Genomic DNA, 18,056 nt, shown 5'->3' on the forward strand with positions numbered 1-18,056 from the left:
GGATGGTCCGGAGGCACGCAATCGATGTTCTGTGATCGATTTATCGCGTCTGGTTAAGACGCGATAAATCGATCCCGGATCGATCCCGGAAGTGCCCACAATCGGCGCCGGTACTCCAGCTCTCCGAGAGGAGTACGCAGCGTCGACGGGGGGAGACTTCCGGCCGCGTCTGGACCCCGGTAAGTCCGGACTAAGGTACTTCGAATTCAGCTACGTTATTAACGTAGCTGAATTTGCGTACCTTAGTCCGAAGTCCGGACTAAGTGGGGACCAGCCCTAAGTAAGCACCTTTACTCTGAAGGTGAAAGTACTACAGAGAAAACATATTAAAACCCATCAAAGAACCTACACACATGCTAATAAGCTTATCAGAGATCACCATTCTCCCCAATGCAAACAAGGGCTCTACTAGGAGTCAGTCCTTCAAACCCCACCAAGGGTGTTTTCTGTGGTGAACAATTCAGAACAGCCTCAGCTCAGAACTAGCACCCTCACGAATAGCTCTGTCTTTCCACTATACAGCTGGGGCCTTTGATCTTGGCCTCATGTAACAAGTAATCAGCAGACAATGCCCCCTCACCTCCCATCTCAGGGCATAGCTTCAGAAGGCTGTTTTTTTTCATAATCAAAGGTGAGGGATTTGCATTCACCTCCCCCACATATAGCCCAGGAAATCCACTTCATACGTACAGTCCCAAAAATCGTTTGTTCAGTATAGTCCTTTGATCATCCAAGTCTTACATCTGCCACAGCTACTCCCTCAAGAAGTTACATGCAGTCCTGGCCCACAATAATACATGAACCATTCATCAAATACAATGGACGTCTCCTGGGGATAAGTCAGGAAATTTCCATATTTGTCACAGCAGCATCCAACAATCTCTTAATAGTGAGGCTGATGTGAAGGCTAGTGGAATCCATTGAGGGGATACCAACAGGGGCGTGGCCTGGTTTTAATATCAGAGGAGGAAGCTGATTTTTGCAGCAGAATTTTGGACAGAGTTGAGAGAAGTAGGGAGCCCGAACAGCAGGAGGTTGCTCTGATTAGACATTACACATACACAGAATTACAGCAGACATTGCCCCTGAGGAGCAGCAGTACTGATCATAAAGTTACCCAAGCCGGCTTTTAAACCCAGAAAACTCCTTTTCACTGGTGACCTAATTCAGGATCTGAGCTGTGGGCCAGATCCTGATCTCTAGCCCCCCACATCAAAGGTCACTCCTAGGAATTCCCCTAGGGCAACCGAAAGGGTTTACTATTGTAATGATGGAATTCAAAGACATTACAAGGAGGGTGCACTAAAGGTAGGGAAAAGAAAAAAGAGTGGAGAATCTGTAAATCTGTAGGCAGACAGGCAGAGGCAATGGGGTTAATCCCAGGGCAATATGGTCCGAGTTCTGAAGACAAGCTGAAAATCTGAATGGATATATTCTTCTGGATTAATGGATATATTCTGTTGTGTGATTCCCATTAGCATTATCAACAACCACCTATACACACTGATGGGAGAATGTGTCCATAAACACAGTTTGGAAAGGATCTATTTGAAATAGATGGAATAGAGAACATAAATGCCAATTATATAATAGCTGATGTACAAGAGGGTGTAACTGAAAATAAAGGCCCACTCCACCCCCTATTTAATAGGCCTGTTTTCCGTCACTAGTACAATACGTCCATGTAACACTTCCTCTAGTTGGCTTGTGTAGGTGGTGTAATAAATTTACTCCTGGAGGAATTCTGCATCACTGCGCATGTGCAGAATGTATGTATGTCCCCACAGATTTCTTTGCTTCCCTGCAGAAAAATGACTTTCTGATGGGGAAGCAAAAGGAAGCTACAAGAGTGGTCATGCAACCCTCCCCAGCAGTATGTTTCGGGTGCCCAGGGCAGCCGGCAGAGAAGTAAACCACTGTGGGGCAGGGGGCGAGATGCGGGAAGACCCAGCTGGTGGCTCCTACCCTGCGCTGGGCTCAGCTGCTAGTCCCAGTTGGGCTGGGGAGGACGGGACTTCCTCTTCCCCTGCACAGCATCCGGGGCTGTGTCAGACCCACCCCCAGATTTCTCCCCCCGGCTGTAGGAAGCTCTACAAACTCCCCCTCTCCCATGCTTCCTGCACCCATCACTCCTCACGGGGAGGGATCCCTGTACAGGGAGCTGCTCCCCCATCTGCCCAACCCCTGTGCATCCAGACCCCCTCATACCCAGATCCTCCTGCCAAGCCTCAGCTCCCCGCATCCAGAAGCCGCCCTATGAGCCCCACTCCCCGTGCCCCTGGACCACCATGATGAGCCACCTGCACCTGGATCCCCATCCTACTGAGCCCCAACCAGTTGCACCTGGATCCCACCACTGAGCCCTCCACACCCCGACCTCCCTGCCAAGCTCTATCCCTCCCACACCCAGACACCTCTCCTGCTGAGCCCCAACTGCCTTCACCTGGACCCCCCTGCAGAGTCCCATTACTGTTGCACCGAGAGCCCCCCAACAAGCCCCTGTGCATCCAGATCCCACCCAGATCCCCCACTGAGCCGTCCACACCCAGATTGCCCCACACAGAACCCTCTCAATGCACACCTGCATCCCTTCACACTGAGCCCCTCCACACTTGGATCCTGCCTTGCTGAGCCTGCCTGCCCACACCTGGTGCACCTGGCACAGAGGGGCGGGGCCCCGGGGTGTTTCTGGGGCAGGCCCTGTCCTTGCGCTATGCCAGGGTTGGGTGCAGCCTCACTGCTGAGTCCGTGTCCCAGGGGGAGCTGCACAGTGATCTCCCATGTCTGTGCAGACAGTGGCCTGTGCTTCCCAATGCCATGCTGGAACCTCCACATTTATTTGACAAATAAAATCTGCAGAATTTTGCAGAATTTTAAAATATTGTGCGCAAAATTTTATTTAATTTTTTTTTTTGGTGCAGAATGCCCTCAGGAGTAAATAAAGACTGTAGGATGTCCTGGAGACGGACAAGATGGAAGTAACTAGCCTACCCAGGGCTGCTGCGTTCCCTTACTGTGATGTTATCTCAAGAAGCAGCTTGAATAGGGTTTATGCCAATGGAGGCTGACAATTGTTACTAATGAGATGGCTGTCTCTCTCCAATGACTACTTGGAGAGCTATCCCCATTATAAAACACATTCTCAGAGTTGACACTAATAAGCACTCTTGTCAGTCTTGGCAGAGAAGCCAAGGACAGAATGGGGCAGGGAGATTGGGTTATCCTCTCCTCCCTAGATGTCCTTCCAAGTCAGAGGTGTGGCACTCGAGCAGGGAGGCTGTCAATGCTTCTGTAGCTGCTCCCTGTTGTTGCACCTGGTCAGTGGATAAATATGCTGCCAACCCAGCACCTTCCCCAAGCACAAAATGAATTTTTAAAACAGTTTACATTAATCCTTATTTTCATCCACAAGGTGGCAGCAAAGATCATTTCTCTCAGTGAGAGGCCTGATTAGTTACTATCCATTTATAAGGAAGCCCTTAAACAATGAATGTCAAAGTGGAGAGTGAACAGAAGTTGCTGTGGACGGTTTTGGCAGTGCCAGGGTTAGCCAGTGCTCCCTTTGTCACAAAGAGAACGTCCATGAAAAAACACTTCACTGTTTGTGAGCTGTCTGCCTTTTAGACATTCGACCAAATTACCCTTCCGTTGAGCCATTTCACGATAGGCTGGACAAATCACTGGAAAATGTACAGGAGATAAGAGCCCGCTACTGCCTGGGGAATGTTCCAGATCAGTGGTTCTCAACCTATTTACCATTGTGGGCTGCACATTCTGCTTTTTATGTGTTATGTGGGCCACAGCCACACAATATATATACTACCTGTATGGCCCTGAGAATGTCACATGGGCCGCAGCTGTGTGCTGATTGGGCCACGGGTTGAGAACCACTGGTCTAAATGAACTGTTAGTAGGAATACTTTGCAATTCTATAGAAGTTTTTACTCAGTCTCTTTTCAGAGCTGAGTCTCATTTTTCAAGAGTCAGAGCCCTTCAGTAGGTCATCTTAAAAAATAACCCACGTTTCTCAGCTTTCCTACTTGAGCTGGGAGACCAGAGGACTTTCTGACCAAAGGGCGGGGAATTTTTAAATCTTCGTTCATGAGAATGAAGTTGAACCTTGTGCTTCCCATTGGGGCTATGAACTGACTAGAACTGTGATGCAAGATTCTTCCCTGGGAGAAATCAAGTATGGAATCATCATTTTCTTGGCCTGGGGGGGAGGGATAGCTCCCTGGTTTGAGCATTGGCCTGCTAAACCCAGGGTTGTGAGTTCAATCCTTGAGGGGGCCACTTGGGGATCAGGGGCAAAATCAGTACTTGGTCCTACTAGTGAAGGCAGGGGGCTGGATTCAATGACCTTTCAAGGTCCCTTCCAGTCCTAGGAGATGGGATATCTCCATTAATTATTATTATTATTATTGGCCTGACTATTGAGGCTAGGACCTGAATGGAATTTACCACCACAGCAATCATTCATTTATTTCCACCCTATTGAAGCAAGAGTGTGAAGACACTACACCACGTTGTTACCTGACAGGTTTGCCATGAGCCAAGTCTTCTCTTGCCCCTGTGAGACATCTGGTTGTGAGGCTTGATGTCTTGAGGAGAAGCTTGTGGATTACTCATGATGATGGCACATTCCTTTGCTTCCTCTCTTGCTGGATGATGTCTCACAGATGAGGGTGGGAACGATTTCAGCGTGCACCTTCTGCATAGCAGGAGATTCTCACTAGGGCCCCAAAACATCAAAATACTTACACATATGCTTAACTTTAAGCATGTGAGCAGGCCCACTGACTTCAATGGGGTGGATCACTTGTTTAAAGCTAAGCGCTTCACAGGATAGTGGTCTAATAGTCAGGGTCGGCTCCAGGCACCAGCGCAGGAAGCAGGTACTTTGGGCGACCAATGGAAAGGGGCGGCATGTCCAGGTATTCAGCGGCAATTCGGCAGCGGGTCCCTCAGTCCCTCTCGGAGAGAAGGACTGGCTGCCGAATTTTTTTTTTTTCTCTCTCTTCGTTGCTTGGGGCAGCAAAAAAGCTGGAGCCGGCCCTGCTAACAGTGAATTTCCTTGGTTGTGTTTTCTTAATGAAAATCCTTAAATGCTCCAGAACTGGGTCTGATCCAAAATCCTAATACAAACTTTTTTGAACATGGCATCTCAGGCCCCTCTTTAGTATCCAATCTATCCTTATTGCCTGAACTTGAGTGTTATATCTAGATCTATATTTTTCTTTGCAGGATTTCATCTCCATCTCCTTTTTGGAGACTGGTGCCCAGACACGGACGATGGCCTCACGGATAGACACGACAACTCAGCAGCTAGGCCAACAATGCGCTGAGAAGTTTGAGGTGTCGGATCCCCAGAACTATGGGCTCTTTGTTTACGTTGACGACAAATGCCTGCAGCTTGCTGACGATGCCCAACCCCATCATATAAAATCCTATCTTCTGAAGAGCGAACCCAAAAAAGATTTCCATTTTATTTATAAACTGCTATGCAAGGAAGAGACACAGATTCCAGTCATCAAAGAGCCAGACTTTTTATAATGGCAGAACTGCTCTTGTATTGTGTATGCTGCAGTCTTTGAAAGACTGAGACACTTTATCTTATGAGTTCTTCTGACATCAGGAGCATATTGGAGCTCAGCCTTTTAGCAGTGGTGGACATGGTAGTAGTTGTAGATGCTGTCTCACTATTGGGCATTTCTCAGCAGAATCCATTTGCAGAAGCAAACAGAGTATTCATAGGAATGTTCCTACTTTGGAAAACTTGAAGTATTAAACCTCAAAACCTCCCTATAGCAACAAACAAACTCATAACGGATGTGGACAATGGACTTAATCAGTTGCTCCTGAGTTTTTATAGAAGAGTGAGTATCTATCCTATTATAAGTTATATAGGTGAGAGTCACCTATGCAGAAGGCCTGTAAAGGGCCTATGCACAACTTAAACCCTATTTTTGAGGACTTATGTGATTTGAGTGCCTAGAGCTGATTCCCTGCACAGGGCTGAATTTCATCCTGTTTGAATAAATTATGAATCATGATTGATCTGTTCAGCAGCATAGAATTGTATCATGCAGCAGAACTCCATCTGTACCCTGGTATGTTATGCTATATGTACTGACCTTTGAAATACATGTAATAACAGAACATGAAATCCAATACTGTATGTGCGTGAAGAAGCCTTTCTGTGTGGTATACATTTCACTGAAATGCATAATTTATGCACTTCCATCAATGTATTTTTTCCTCTTAAAGACTGAGACTCCGTCACCATCATTTTAGATGTACAATAGCCTTAATCAAATCTGTTGTACAGTAATGTCTGGTTAAATGTATTTATTTCCATGTGTGATCATTGTAAAATCACTTCCTATTTGTGGATAACTTGATAGTGTAAAAACACTGAGGGAAAAGGCAACGTTCATTATAAAAAAACCTGTTTGATTTCAAATAGATCAGTGAAAGGACTCATGGTCAGAGAAGTTTTTTTAAAATATCACTTCCTTTTCAGCCAGTACTGGGTGCTTCTGTTATTTTCTCAGATGTTTTTGTATCTTCAGGTTGTTACAGGAGTAAGTACATGCTGTTGCAGACTGAACTTACTGAAGTTCCTTTTGATTTCTCCACCCCTATTCTCCAGGGCTCAGAACCTGCCAATGAAATCTCACTGCAGGCTTGAATTTTCCATAAAATGTCCTGATGCAAAAGCACACAAAACCTCAAGCCAGCTTTCTGCTTCTTGAGTGAAGAATGGACATCGGAGTCCTTGGCTTAATCATAGATATTAATCCATCATGGGCCTGATCCCACAGCCCTTACTCAGCCAAAGTTCCCACTCATGTTAATGCATGCAGGATCTGAGTAACTGTCGGTGCAGTGGGAGTACCCAACCCAAGGATTATAGGAACAGGCCAAGTTTGATTGATGTGTCTTTTGTAGGAAAAACACATTGTTGTGATTAGAAAAGGGGGTTGTGTAAGTGTGTTCACACAGCACAACTTCTACATCCAGCTAGCATTAAGGAGGAAATGGTCGGTGTTTTGGGGGGGGGTGGGCTAGAGCCCACAAGTCCCACTACATTTTTATTACATTACTTTTTAAAGGGTCTCAGCCTCATTACTGAACAATGACAATATACAGTCGTTCTCTCTGAGGTTTGAAATCCATGTCCCTATATTCACTAGTACTGTAGTTTTGGCATGTATTTGTGGTGTGTGAAATAAATATATATGGATCCTTGGTACTGGTCACCAACCAAACGAGCATAAAAATTACAAATTATTACCGAGTCTGTTACCTTGTAATGCATTTAGTCTTGGATCTATGTAGCCAGGAGAAAGTGATATTACATTTAGAAAGAGTAAATAATATATTGTGGCTTCAAATATATCATGTGCAGCACTGAGGGATTCTTTATGAGAGAGCAACAGAGAGTCTTGTGGCACCTTTAAGACTAACAGATGTATTGGAGCATAAGCTTTCGTCAGACGCATGTAATGGAAATTTCCAGAGGCAGGTATAAATATGCAGGCAAGAATCAGTCTGGAGATAACGAGGTTAGTTCAATCAGGGAGGGTGAGGTCCTCTGCTAGCAGTTGAGGTGTGAACACCAAGGGAGGAGAAACTGCTTTTGTAGTTGGCTAGCCATTCACAGTCTTTGTTTAATCCTGATCTGATGGTGTCAAATTTGCAAATGAACTGAAGCTCAGCAGTTTCTCTTTGGAGTCTGGTCCTGTTTTTTTGCTGTACGATGGCTACCTTTACATCTGCTATTGTGTGGCCAGGGAGGTTGAAGTGTTCTCCTACAGGTTTTTGTATATTGCCATTCCTGATTTCTGACTTGTGTCCATTTATCCTTTTACGTAGTGACTGTCCAGTTTGGCCAATGTACATAGCAGAGGGGCATTTATGAGAGAGGTTTGCCCCAAAGGCTTTGACTCATTTTCCCGCCCTCCCCGCACACATGCACTTGTGTTGTGCAATTGGCTGGCACTCTCCACTTCTGGTACCCTCCGTGGGAAGAGCCTTGGGATCCTTCCGGATCAAAGGTGCTGCATACGTGGTGTTATTTGCAATACAGCCCAGGGAACAGGGCACGGCTGAGCTTTGGCATCTGGAGTTTGGGGGGGGGAAAAACTCTTGGCAGCTCTTTATTGGGAGTGAAAAGAGCATTTCTCCATCTGGGGCAGGTGGAGGGAACCTCTTCTCTGCTCTAAGGGGGAAATTCAGGACACTCACATGAAGCCTGAGTGATTCGGCTTTATGTACACATCCTGTGCAGTAGTTGGGGAAAGGAAATCCATCCTCCAACCAGCGGGCATGCCATGGGGCTGTAATATAGCCCTCCACAACCATTATTCCAGCCTATAGGCTCGGTTACAAGCTACTGCCTCAACCCTTGGATTTTGCATATATATATATAAATTCTTAGTCACTATAGTTTGCCAAGTTGGGTGAAATAATGGCAGCAAGGTATGGTTTCCTTTTAGCACAACAGCTGTAATCTCATACAGTAATTTACAATCCCTAACTCCTCTGATCCTGAAGGACCCCAAAGTACTTTATAAGCTGTTTAGCGTTGGTAGATCTTGGAGTCATTTATTCCACTGCTCAAACATAATCAGCAGTGGCCAGACAAATGACACCCAACACAGCACAAGTGCATGGAGTATGGTGAGGGGGCCACCTATCTTTTCTAAAAGTGTCATGGGATTATTAATGGCCATATACACGCTCATCTGTATAAATCGTATGGAAAAAAGACAACCACCCATCCCACCTGCATTAAACTACCTCCTACTCAACGTAGCTACCTTGAGATTAAGGAGGATAATACTTAGCTGCCACAGTCCACAGGGCACAACTTGGGCACCTAAAATTAAGCACACAGGCCATGATTTTTCAAAGCTAAGTAATGATTTTGGTAACCCAACGTGAGACACAGAAAGTGCTGAGCATCCCATCCTTTGAAAACTGGCCTCCATTAACGTTGGGCAAGTTGGGCTCCCCGGAATTGAGGAACCCAATGTCATGAGTCATTTTTAAAATGTTGTCCTTAAATCCATATTCAGACATGTCAATCAGTGGCTTGATTTTTAGAGGTGTCATATCTCCCATTGAAATCGAAGAGACTATTCACAGTAGTAAGGGCTTACTACACGTGGTGGATAAGTGCTTGTAGGTGCAGTCTCTAGGCTCTCAGGGCTTTGGAAGGGGCTTCTCTCCTATATGTATGTAGAGCACTTGGCCACTTGGGGAGGCCGTATATAAATGATGAAAACAACACTAAAGCAAATACTAATAAGACCCAGGGAGGAGTTCTTTGAGGGCAAAATACAGGCTACTTGGTCTCTACCTGAGGTCTTCCACAAATAAAACAATCTATCCTGAATTCTGGAATTTTTCATCCTGAGAAAAATGTCTATTCTGAGTCCTGCAGGGTGCCATCCCTGACATTCCACAGCTCTGCCAGTATGATCCCATTCCAGTGGAGTAAATCATCTTAAGGGCTTGTCTACACTTGGAAATTTATCAAAATAGCTAGTCTGGAATAGATTTTCTAAATTAGTTTAATTGACAAAGTGGATCCACTTTGTGGCTTAAGCCTGTTATACCAGAATGAGTGTCCACATGAGGTCTTATGCTGAAATAACTTTTCTGGAATGGCTATTTCAGTAAATTTCCCAGGGTAGACAAGCCCTAAGTCACCAATAAATGAAAAAATAAAAACGAAATCATATATTTCAAGAAACACACAGTGTCTCCCTCTCTCAAGGCAAGCCACAGAGAGCCAGATTGTGGCAGGTGACTGTGAGTGCTCAAGTAAGGATAGAGCAAGTGACCCCCTCCTCCACTTACATCCATTGGGCACACTCGTAGGCCCTGCACTTTCCTGACTGCAGGGGCTACTCCCTAGCACCACACTCTGTGCACTGCAGCCACCCCAAAGGCAGCAAGGAAGGGTGTGGTGGGACTCTTTAACTGCGCCCAGCAAGCAGAGCTGGTCAGCCATACTAGAGAGCATTCACTGCACAGCCTTGATTCCCATGCACAGGCGGGAGCTCTCAGGGGCATTGTGTTGGTAGTACAGCTTTGCATAACCACCAGCTCAGGGTTGTTGCTTAAAGCTTCAATAGATGCCAGCACCAGCAGTAATAGGAAGCAGTTAAGACTTGCCGGACCCAATGAGATGGTCGTTTCCTAGCTGGAGATGCAATGCTAGCGCTAGAGGGAAATTCAGTGAACATGGCCATATGTCCATTGGCTTCTCTACTGAGACTGTCATCTTCCACTACAATGAGCAGCACATCTAGTCATTAGTGACCTGTGTCAGAAATGAACCAGTGAACAGGAGGGGAAAGGCTCCACAGCCCAGATCCTCAGAGGTATCTAGAAGCCTAACTCCCAGTGAGTTCAATAGAAATTAGGTGCCTAAAGACCTTTGAGGAGCTGGGCCCACATGTCTTGGGCCATCCTGTCACCATGCTGCAAGATAGTCCAAAGTCATTGTTTTTCAGCTGGAGGCTGAAGTTACAGGTACTGAATATGGCGAACACAGAAGAAACTGGATTAAAAGTGATTTATTTATTTATTTATTTATTTATTGCTTAGTGTTTTCCACAATTCTCCTTTTTACCTAAAAGAAACTTACTTGACAATTTAACTGAAGGAAACTTCCTGGTCTGATGACCCAGTGCCATCATGTGATTAGTCAATGCACAATTACTAAGTGACTCAAATACTAGCCCTCACATGATTGATCAGCAGATCAACCGAGCGTCATAGACTTTCAGGGGACTTTACCCTATGAACAAGTGAAGTTGTGTAAGCCAGCCAAGTGCTCCTCAGGCGTTAGTTTCCACAGAAACATTGTGAAACTATTTGGACATAATTTACTTGCAAGGCCAGGAATAATGCACAAGGGAAACCTGCTGAGCACAGCAAAGGCTGTAAGAGCACCCAGCTTTTTAAAGTAACCCTTCCATGCATGGAAGCCTTTAGTGCCACGCTTAAGTGAAGCCAGTAATACAATCTGTCAATAATTTACTAACCCAATTACACATGCTGGTCATTTAGGGCCTGATCCAAAGCCCATTGAAAGCAATGGAAGGCATTCTACTGATAGTCAGATCATAAATTAATCCACAGGCTGTATTTTGAATACATAGAATGATTGCTTGTCCATTCTTATTGCCTGCACAGGAAAGGGAGAGAATAGAACATACGCCACAAGCAGAGTAAGACTTAGCACTGTGGCTGTTATTACCCATAATCATACACATGCTGCAGTCCTCATTGGGCTTTTCCCTCAGTAAGCATTGCACGATTTAGCCCAGACTGGCCAATTGCTGGAAGCAGCTACGCTAGCACTAGGCTCAGCAATGCCATTTAGGCATTGCCCTGCATTGGGGCAGGAGTGGCTTGGCACTGCCCTGGGGGCTCAGAATGCCTCCCAGAGATGCAGACCCTGCATAGCAGCTAGCAGGCCAGTTTGTGAGGTGCATCCTACTCCCCATGTCCAGCTGGACAGCTCCTCTGGCCAGTGCCTGGCGGGGTGACAGAGACATGGCAACTCAGCCCCTGAATTCCCCTGAGCACAAGGGATGAAGATTTGCTTGGCCCTTACTGAAACCACATAGGCTCTTCCCCCCCATGGTACATCCACATGCGAGCCAGACAGAATCTGGCTTTCAGAGACAGGCTGAATAGGGCCTACAAATCACTGGCTTTAAATGGGACTGTACAAGGGGCCGTTTGTAGGGTTTGGGCACCCTAGGTTGACAAACACACTCAGTTCAGCTCATCTTGATCTGGGACTGAGATAACAATAACACGGCATCTGTGAATATCTATGGAGCAAAAATGCACAGACTCCAAATGAATGTTTCTTTTGCCTTTCTTAGCATTAAGGAAATGCACGGAGTTACAGGAGCGCTCTACACAAGAGGCATCTGTATATCTGGCAATAGTTATTTATTAGATAATGTGCTGGGGTACTTTGGGGGCGAGGGGGTTGTTCAGTGGCTGCCTGGTGCCCAGCCACACCTGTAATGGGCTGAGCCTAACAACTCACTCAGCGCTCACAAGTGGCTTCAAGTAGCTGCAAGGGCACTGCAGCACCATACGGTGGACCTTGCCTCAGTTGCTATGCCAACCCTCATGAGGTAGCTAGTGGCAGCAACCACTAGTGAAGGGCACATCTGTCCCTACCAGTGCAAGCTAAGAAGTCATGGTCAAACATTTGGTGAATAGTAAACCACAGAAACCAAATGAAGAATGGAACAGGCTTCATTTGCTCCCCACTGTTGTTGAGCTGATGGACAGGAATCAAAGAACATAATGTGCCAGTAGATGGGGCTCAGGAACCTGCGGCATTGTTTAGAGAGCTTTTCTAGGGCCAGGAAAAGAAGTTGTGCACCGCAAATGACTTCCTATGGGCCCCTTTTTAATGGAGGCCGTGAAGTTGATCCCATACAAACAGCCTGATGTCTGGAACCTACAATTGCGAAATAGCGGCCTTGGACTTTCATACAGGCATCTGTTAACATAAGAGGAGGAAGAGGTGAAACCAACTTAGGTTTAAGGCGTAGAGGGCACCCTTTGCATAGCTTTAATAAGATACAAGAAATAAAGCTTAAACTCAAGCAATGTAAACTTTGCCCAATTTAGGACAAGAAACATTGCCAGAAAGCTGAGAACTGCACAAAATGTGTATAGAGGGACCATCCAATTTACTTTAATATGTATGCGGCCACATTTCCAAGTTCAGATGAAGCATTGCATACTGGAAAATGTAGTAACTGTAGCCACATATTAAACCTGAGGATGACTGCAGTGCGCATTGTAGAACTCCATGGCTCACTGGCCAAACTTTGGTCACTCCTGAACTAGTTTTTTAACACTTGTTTCTGAAAACACCCTCATGTGAACAGGGAACTGTTGTGTGTTAGCATAGGCATGCTGGTGCTGAGTGGATCCGTCCCTGGTGATTGTCAGGCAGAATGGTGAGTCTGCTAACCTACATTGGTTTATAAATGAGTGAAGTTTTTTTTTTTTTTTGGTAGGGTTTTTGATTGAATTGCTGCTAAGAAAAAGAAGACTTATGAAAGGGCCTAACAACATCAGCAGGTTTGAGTGCTTTTGGGGTGAGAACTCAGCTGAATCCAGTGAGTCAGTGGGGTGTGGTGCATCTCCCACAGTTCTCTTCATGCCATACTAGTTACTTAGGAATGGGTGCTACACCACCATGAGTAGCCACGTTATGGAAAATAGCACTCTGGAAATTATTCTTGCAGAAAAAAGTTTATGGATGTGAGGTAAGAAACTAAAATTTATGCTTTGTCATTCCAGTTCTGCTCCCCTGGGGCAGTGAAGCTCTACACTGCCCCCAATGCATTAGTGCCAAATCATGGAATGTCTGCTCAGGCACAAGGCCCACCTGGGTATAGGATAGTTGTGAAAATAGAGTTGAGAGGCAAGAAAGCTGAGCCAGGCAGCGTGTGCTGTGTAATCTTTGGCAGGTCACTTAGCCTCATTTTTCATATGATACATATTTGTTATGGGGCTTATTTAAAGCACATTAAGACCCTCAGATGGAAGATGCCATATTATTATCTGGGAGAAATGGGGAGCTCTGATCCCAGAGCCTCAGAAGTGTTTAGGTGTCTAACTCCCATTGATATAAATGGGAATTAGGCACCTAAACACCATTAAAGGTCCTGACCCTATTGACTCTTTTCAAGAAACATACAACCCTTGAAGGAGGAAATCTGGAAGACTAAAAGGCTCTTTTGAATACTTTAAAGAAAATGTATCTTTACAAAGGGGAAACACTGGAGAATAATGCTAAAGCTATGAATGACGCGTTCCAGGGGTCCATGAAATATACTGAATGTGTGTGTCTAAGACTGGCACCCAAAGGTCTTAAATGTTTGGCTAGTTTGATGTATACATTCAAACAGCTGTTTGAAAGAGTCTTTGTTTTCACTGCTGTTTTGAAGGGAATTTGGATGCTTACCACAATATGCTGGTCTCACCACACCCCTACCTGCAAGCTATTCTATGCAGCTAGACCCCACTGCCTTCAGTGGGACTCCAGACAAGCATATGGGTCTGTGAGCATGTAAAAGCTTGCAGGATTGGGGGCTTATTTTGTGTGATCTTCAAATGTCACTTCTTTCCTTCTCACGGTATTAAGTCCCGGGGCCATAATGCTGACAGTGATGTTTCATGCCTTTTGCAATTCTGTGGTCTCATTTTTATTTTTAGACTTTTACCATCTGTAAAAGTTTCACAACTGAAAAGAAACAAGAAGTAGGGGGAAAAGCTGATGTTTAGGCAAGAATGAAGGCTTAATTCTTCTTTCATGTCCACTGAGGCAGAAAGCAATTCTTGCAAACCCTACATCTGTCATCACCTGTTCTAAAACATGCTTTGGAACTTGTCTTTTATACCCTTTCTTCAGGAGGTGGTTGAAAGCTGAGGGCGGAGCAATGCCTCTAGCTTGCTCCTCCCTATATAAATGGAATTTCAAGCAACTCCTGCCCCTATGGGAAGGGCTACCCAGAATTCCCAACCACACCACACCCCAAACAATGGTCTAGTTTTTTTCCCCAGGCCCATTCCCTTTCCAAGAACAGCAAATGGCGCTTTGGTAATGCAATCTATAGTATTCTTTTGAGAAGTACTCCAATAGTACTCTGGACATGAAGAACAGTGAAGCAAGGTATGGGGAATTTTAAACTATTACAAAGCACTTTATAATTTGATACAGCTGTCTCAGCTTATGACTCACTGAGACATCTCAGTAAGAAGTGGCTTCTTCAAGTAAGTGTTTGTGATGTTGTTTAAGAGAGGAAAGTGTAGATGTTTTAAGCAGGTTGTAAGTGTAGAGTTTGGAGGTTCATTTCAGGTAGTCACACAAAATGTACAAGCTTCTACTTAACTCTTGAAGCAGGTTTTTTGTTAAGACACAACAGCATAATGCCTTAAAGGTCTGGAACATTCAACTTTCTTTTTATTCACAGATAATTCCAAGTGCTGTACCATTTCTCGCAGACTTGTGTGTACATAACACTTACATAATGGTGCTAAAAGTTACAGCATTAGACAGGTTTTTTTTTAATTCTTTGGGAAACAGTGCAACTTTATGCCCATTCAATTTACAAATTGGATAATTCTCAAGTACAACTGATTTCTTTATACCATTAAGGATTTAGAGCTTGATGTACAAACTATGGCTTCTTCATTTTTCAACCAGTTTGCAAACTTGTAAACATAAGTTCATTAATAATCAACTCCCCACTTTTTAAAGCTAATTAGTATTCGTCAACAGTTTCAAATGCAAAATAATTAGTTAAAGATCAAATTTTAATCATAAAGTCAGGATCCCCAATAGACTGCGTGTAGTGTTCAACTGGAGACTCTTAAAAATTATGCTACTGTAGCCTGCATTGGGCTTTGAAACAAATTATTTCCATTTCAAATGCTGCCTGGATAACACTAACTCTGCCCAAATGCATTTTGTAGAACACCAGTTATATCCGAAAGGCTAGAGGGACGCAATAAAATCCATAATGTCAAATGGGAGGCTTTTAAGTGCTGAATCTGTTCAGTGTTGTCCAACACAGCTCCCACTGTGTTATTTAAAACTGCTTTAGTGGTTGACATTTCTCTTCTCTTTGCATGCAGTTATAGTCCTGATTATTACAGTTTCAAAAAAAGGCTATCGCATTTAGTAAGGATTATTAATGGGAATGCTGTTTTCATTAATATCCAAGGCACACATGGTCCATGGCCAGTTGTATTCTGCAATAGACAAGAACAACAATTATAAATACATCATAGTGTCACCATATTTAGATTAATTTAATATGATAGTTTTAAATATGGAAATTAGTATCTACTCATTGGGTATCTGCATCCATAATGTAAATAAAGACTAGTTATGAAAGACTTTTCAAAAACAGTCTTGCCACTTTAAGATTCAGGCTACGGCTACACTGCACATCTCTTGTGGCAGTGTAGGATATGTGTATCTACACACCACAGTGAAAAACAGGCCGCGTCCACACTGCAGTGTGTCAGTGAAAGGCTCTGGTGAAGGGAGACAGCAGGGAAAGGCTCTGAAGCGGGAAGCTGCCAGAGCCTTTCCCCACTTCTGGAGCTTTTCCCTGTGGTGTGGAAAGACTCCAGCAGCGGGGAGGCACTGTTACAATGCTAAAAATAGCAGTGTCGCTGGGGAGGTGCTGCTTGGGGAGTAGAGAGCCGTGTAGCATTCATACCCATAGGGTTCAGGCGTGTCTTTACTTGCCTAAGCAGTGCCTCACTGTGTCTGCTGATGTTTATACCTGTGCGAGGGGGCGTGTAGTGTTTTTACTCTATACACTGCTGAAAGGAGTGTGCAGTGTAGCTGTACCTTATGAATGCTATTTATAAAATAGACTGAGCAGAGAAGCAAAAAATATGCAGCTAATAGTACTGAGACATTTACAAATTATCAGCTTCTGCTTTTTAAACAATCATAGAACTGGAAGGGACCTCAAGAGGTCATCTAGTCCAATCCCCTGCACTCCTGGGGGTTCTCAAACCAGGGGTTCTCAGGACAAATTTTTTGGTGGCCTCAGAGTGCGGCCACCAACTCTTGCTGGTGGCCACTCTCTCACTTTTTCCTAAAATACTTGATTAGCTTTAGGATAACCAGATAAATATGCACATATACACATCCAAATCATTGTAATTTATTTATTGCTAGCTAGTAAGTCTGTTGTGAAAAGTGATATTAACAAACATACAAGTATCACTTTTCACAGCAGACTTAATTTGTCCCCAGGCCTGCCTGGGCTGATTAAGCCATGGATAGACGGTTGGGGGAGATGGGGCTGGCAGAGGCAGCAGGGAGCTGGAGCCCAAAGCCCCGTGGCTGGAGGATGGGGTCCAAGGACAGAGCCTGAAGCCATGTGGCCAGAGCCTGGGGCCTGCCACTGCGCAGCCAGAGCCCAGGCCTGGAGCCTGAAGTCCCAAGGACAGAGCTTGCTGCCCTGCCACCACAGGGCTGAAGCCCAAAGCCTGAGTCCCGCCACCCATGGGAAGGTGGGGAACTCACTTGCTGCCTGCTCCTCCAGTGTTGTGCCCCAGGTGACTCCGGGGGGGGGGGGGGAGGGCAGGGCCCAACCCCTGCTGCTGGCCCCAGCATCCAGGAGCAACTGGTAGGGGGAGAGGGTTCTACTTTGCCCCCCGCCTCCCAATCACAGCCCAGAAGGCTGTGGCCGCCAGAAAAGCCCCTGGTGGCTGCATTTGAGAAACACTGACCTAGACCATCTCTGACGCGCATTTGTCTCACCTGCTCTTAAAAATCTGCAATGACTGAGATTCCACAACCTCCCTAGGCAATTTATTCCAGTGCTTAACTAGCTGACAATTAAGAAGTTTTTCCTAATGTCCAACCTAAACTTCCCTTGCTTCAATTTAAGCCCATTGCTTCTTGTCATATCCTCAGAGGTTAATGAGAACAATTTACCTCCCTCCTTGTAACAACCTTTTATGTACTTGAAAACCGTTATCATGTCCCCCCTCAGTCTTCTCTTCTCCAGATTAACCAACCCCAATTTTTTGAATCTTCCCTCATAGGTCACGTTTTCTAGACTTTTAATCATTTTTGTTGCTCTTTCTGGACTTTCTCCAATTTGTCCGCATCCTTCCTGAAATGCGGCACCCAGAACTGGATACAAAACTCCAGTTGAGACCTCATCAGCGCGGCGTATAAGGCAATAAATAAGGCTGATATTGCAAGCTGAATTACCTGTCAATAGGATATCCTCCTTCACAAACATTGACCAAGGCATACAGCTGTCTCAGAGCATACTCATACTGCAATTGAACAAAGAACATTAAGCATTTCCATGTCAAATCCCAGCCCCTCTTTATTTAAGCTAGAAGTAAAAGAGCTTTGTAGACGTGTTAACACCAATGATTTCTATCCTTGCTGGAATATTCTAATATCAGACCAAAGTTACCCCTCTCTCTCACTTTTCATTGCACCTGCA

At 45.0% G+C, this 18,056-nt stretch overlaps 2 protein-coding genes across 7 annotated transcripts in view; one reads left to right on the forward strand and one right to left on the reverse strand.

The window, feature by feature from the left end:
- RIN3 (Ras and Rab interactor 3) overlaps positions 1-7,294 on the forward strand; it is a 110,985-nt gene extending 103,691 nt beyond the window's left edge. For all 5 annotated transcript variants that reach the window (XM_005285434.5, XM_065595642.1, XM_042858632.2 and 2 more), the window contains one exon: positions 5,245-7,294. In XM_005285434.5, coding sequence (XP_005285491.2) covers positions 5,245-5,553 — 309 coding nt within the window. In that variant the 3' untranslated portion in view covers positions 5,554-7,294. The remainder of the gene's footprint in view (positions 1-5,244) is intronic.
- Positions 7,295-15,010: 7,716 nt separating this feature from the next.
- The window catches only part of LGMN (legumain), a 41,218-nt gene continuing 38,172 nt past the window's right edge, over positions 15,011-18,056 (reverse strand). For both annotated transcript variants that reach the window (XM_005285439.5, XM_042858633.2), the window contains exons 13-14: positions 17,813-17,880; positions 15,011-15,819 (exon numbers count right to left, since the gene is read on the reverse strand). In XM_005285439.5, the coding sequence (XP_005285496.1) occupies positions 15,780-15,819; positions 17,813-17,880 (108 nt within the window). In that variant the 3' untranslated portion in view covers positions 15,011-15,779. The remainder of the gene's footprint in view (positions 15,820-17,812; positions 17,881-18,056) is intronic.

Source organism: Chrysemys picta, chromosome 4, assembly GCF_011386835.1.
Source record: "Chrysemys picta bellii isolate R12L10 chromosome 4, ASM1138683v2, whole genome shotgun sequence".
NCBI classification, from domain to species: domain Eukaryota; kingdom Metazoa; phylum Chordata; order Testudines; family Emydidae; genus Chrysemys; species Chrysemys picta.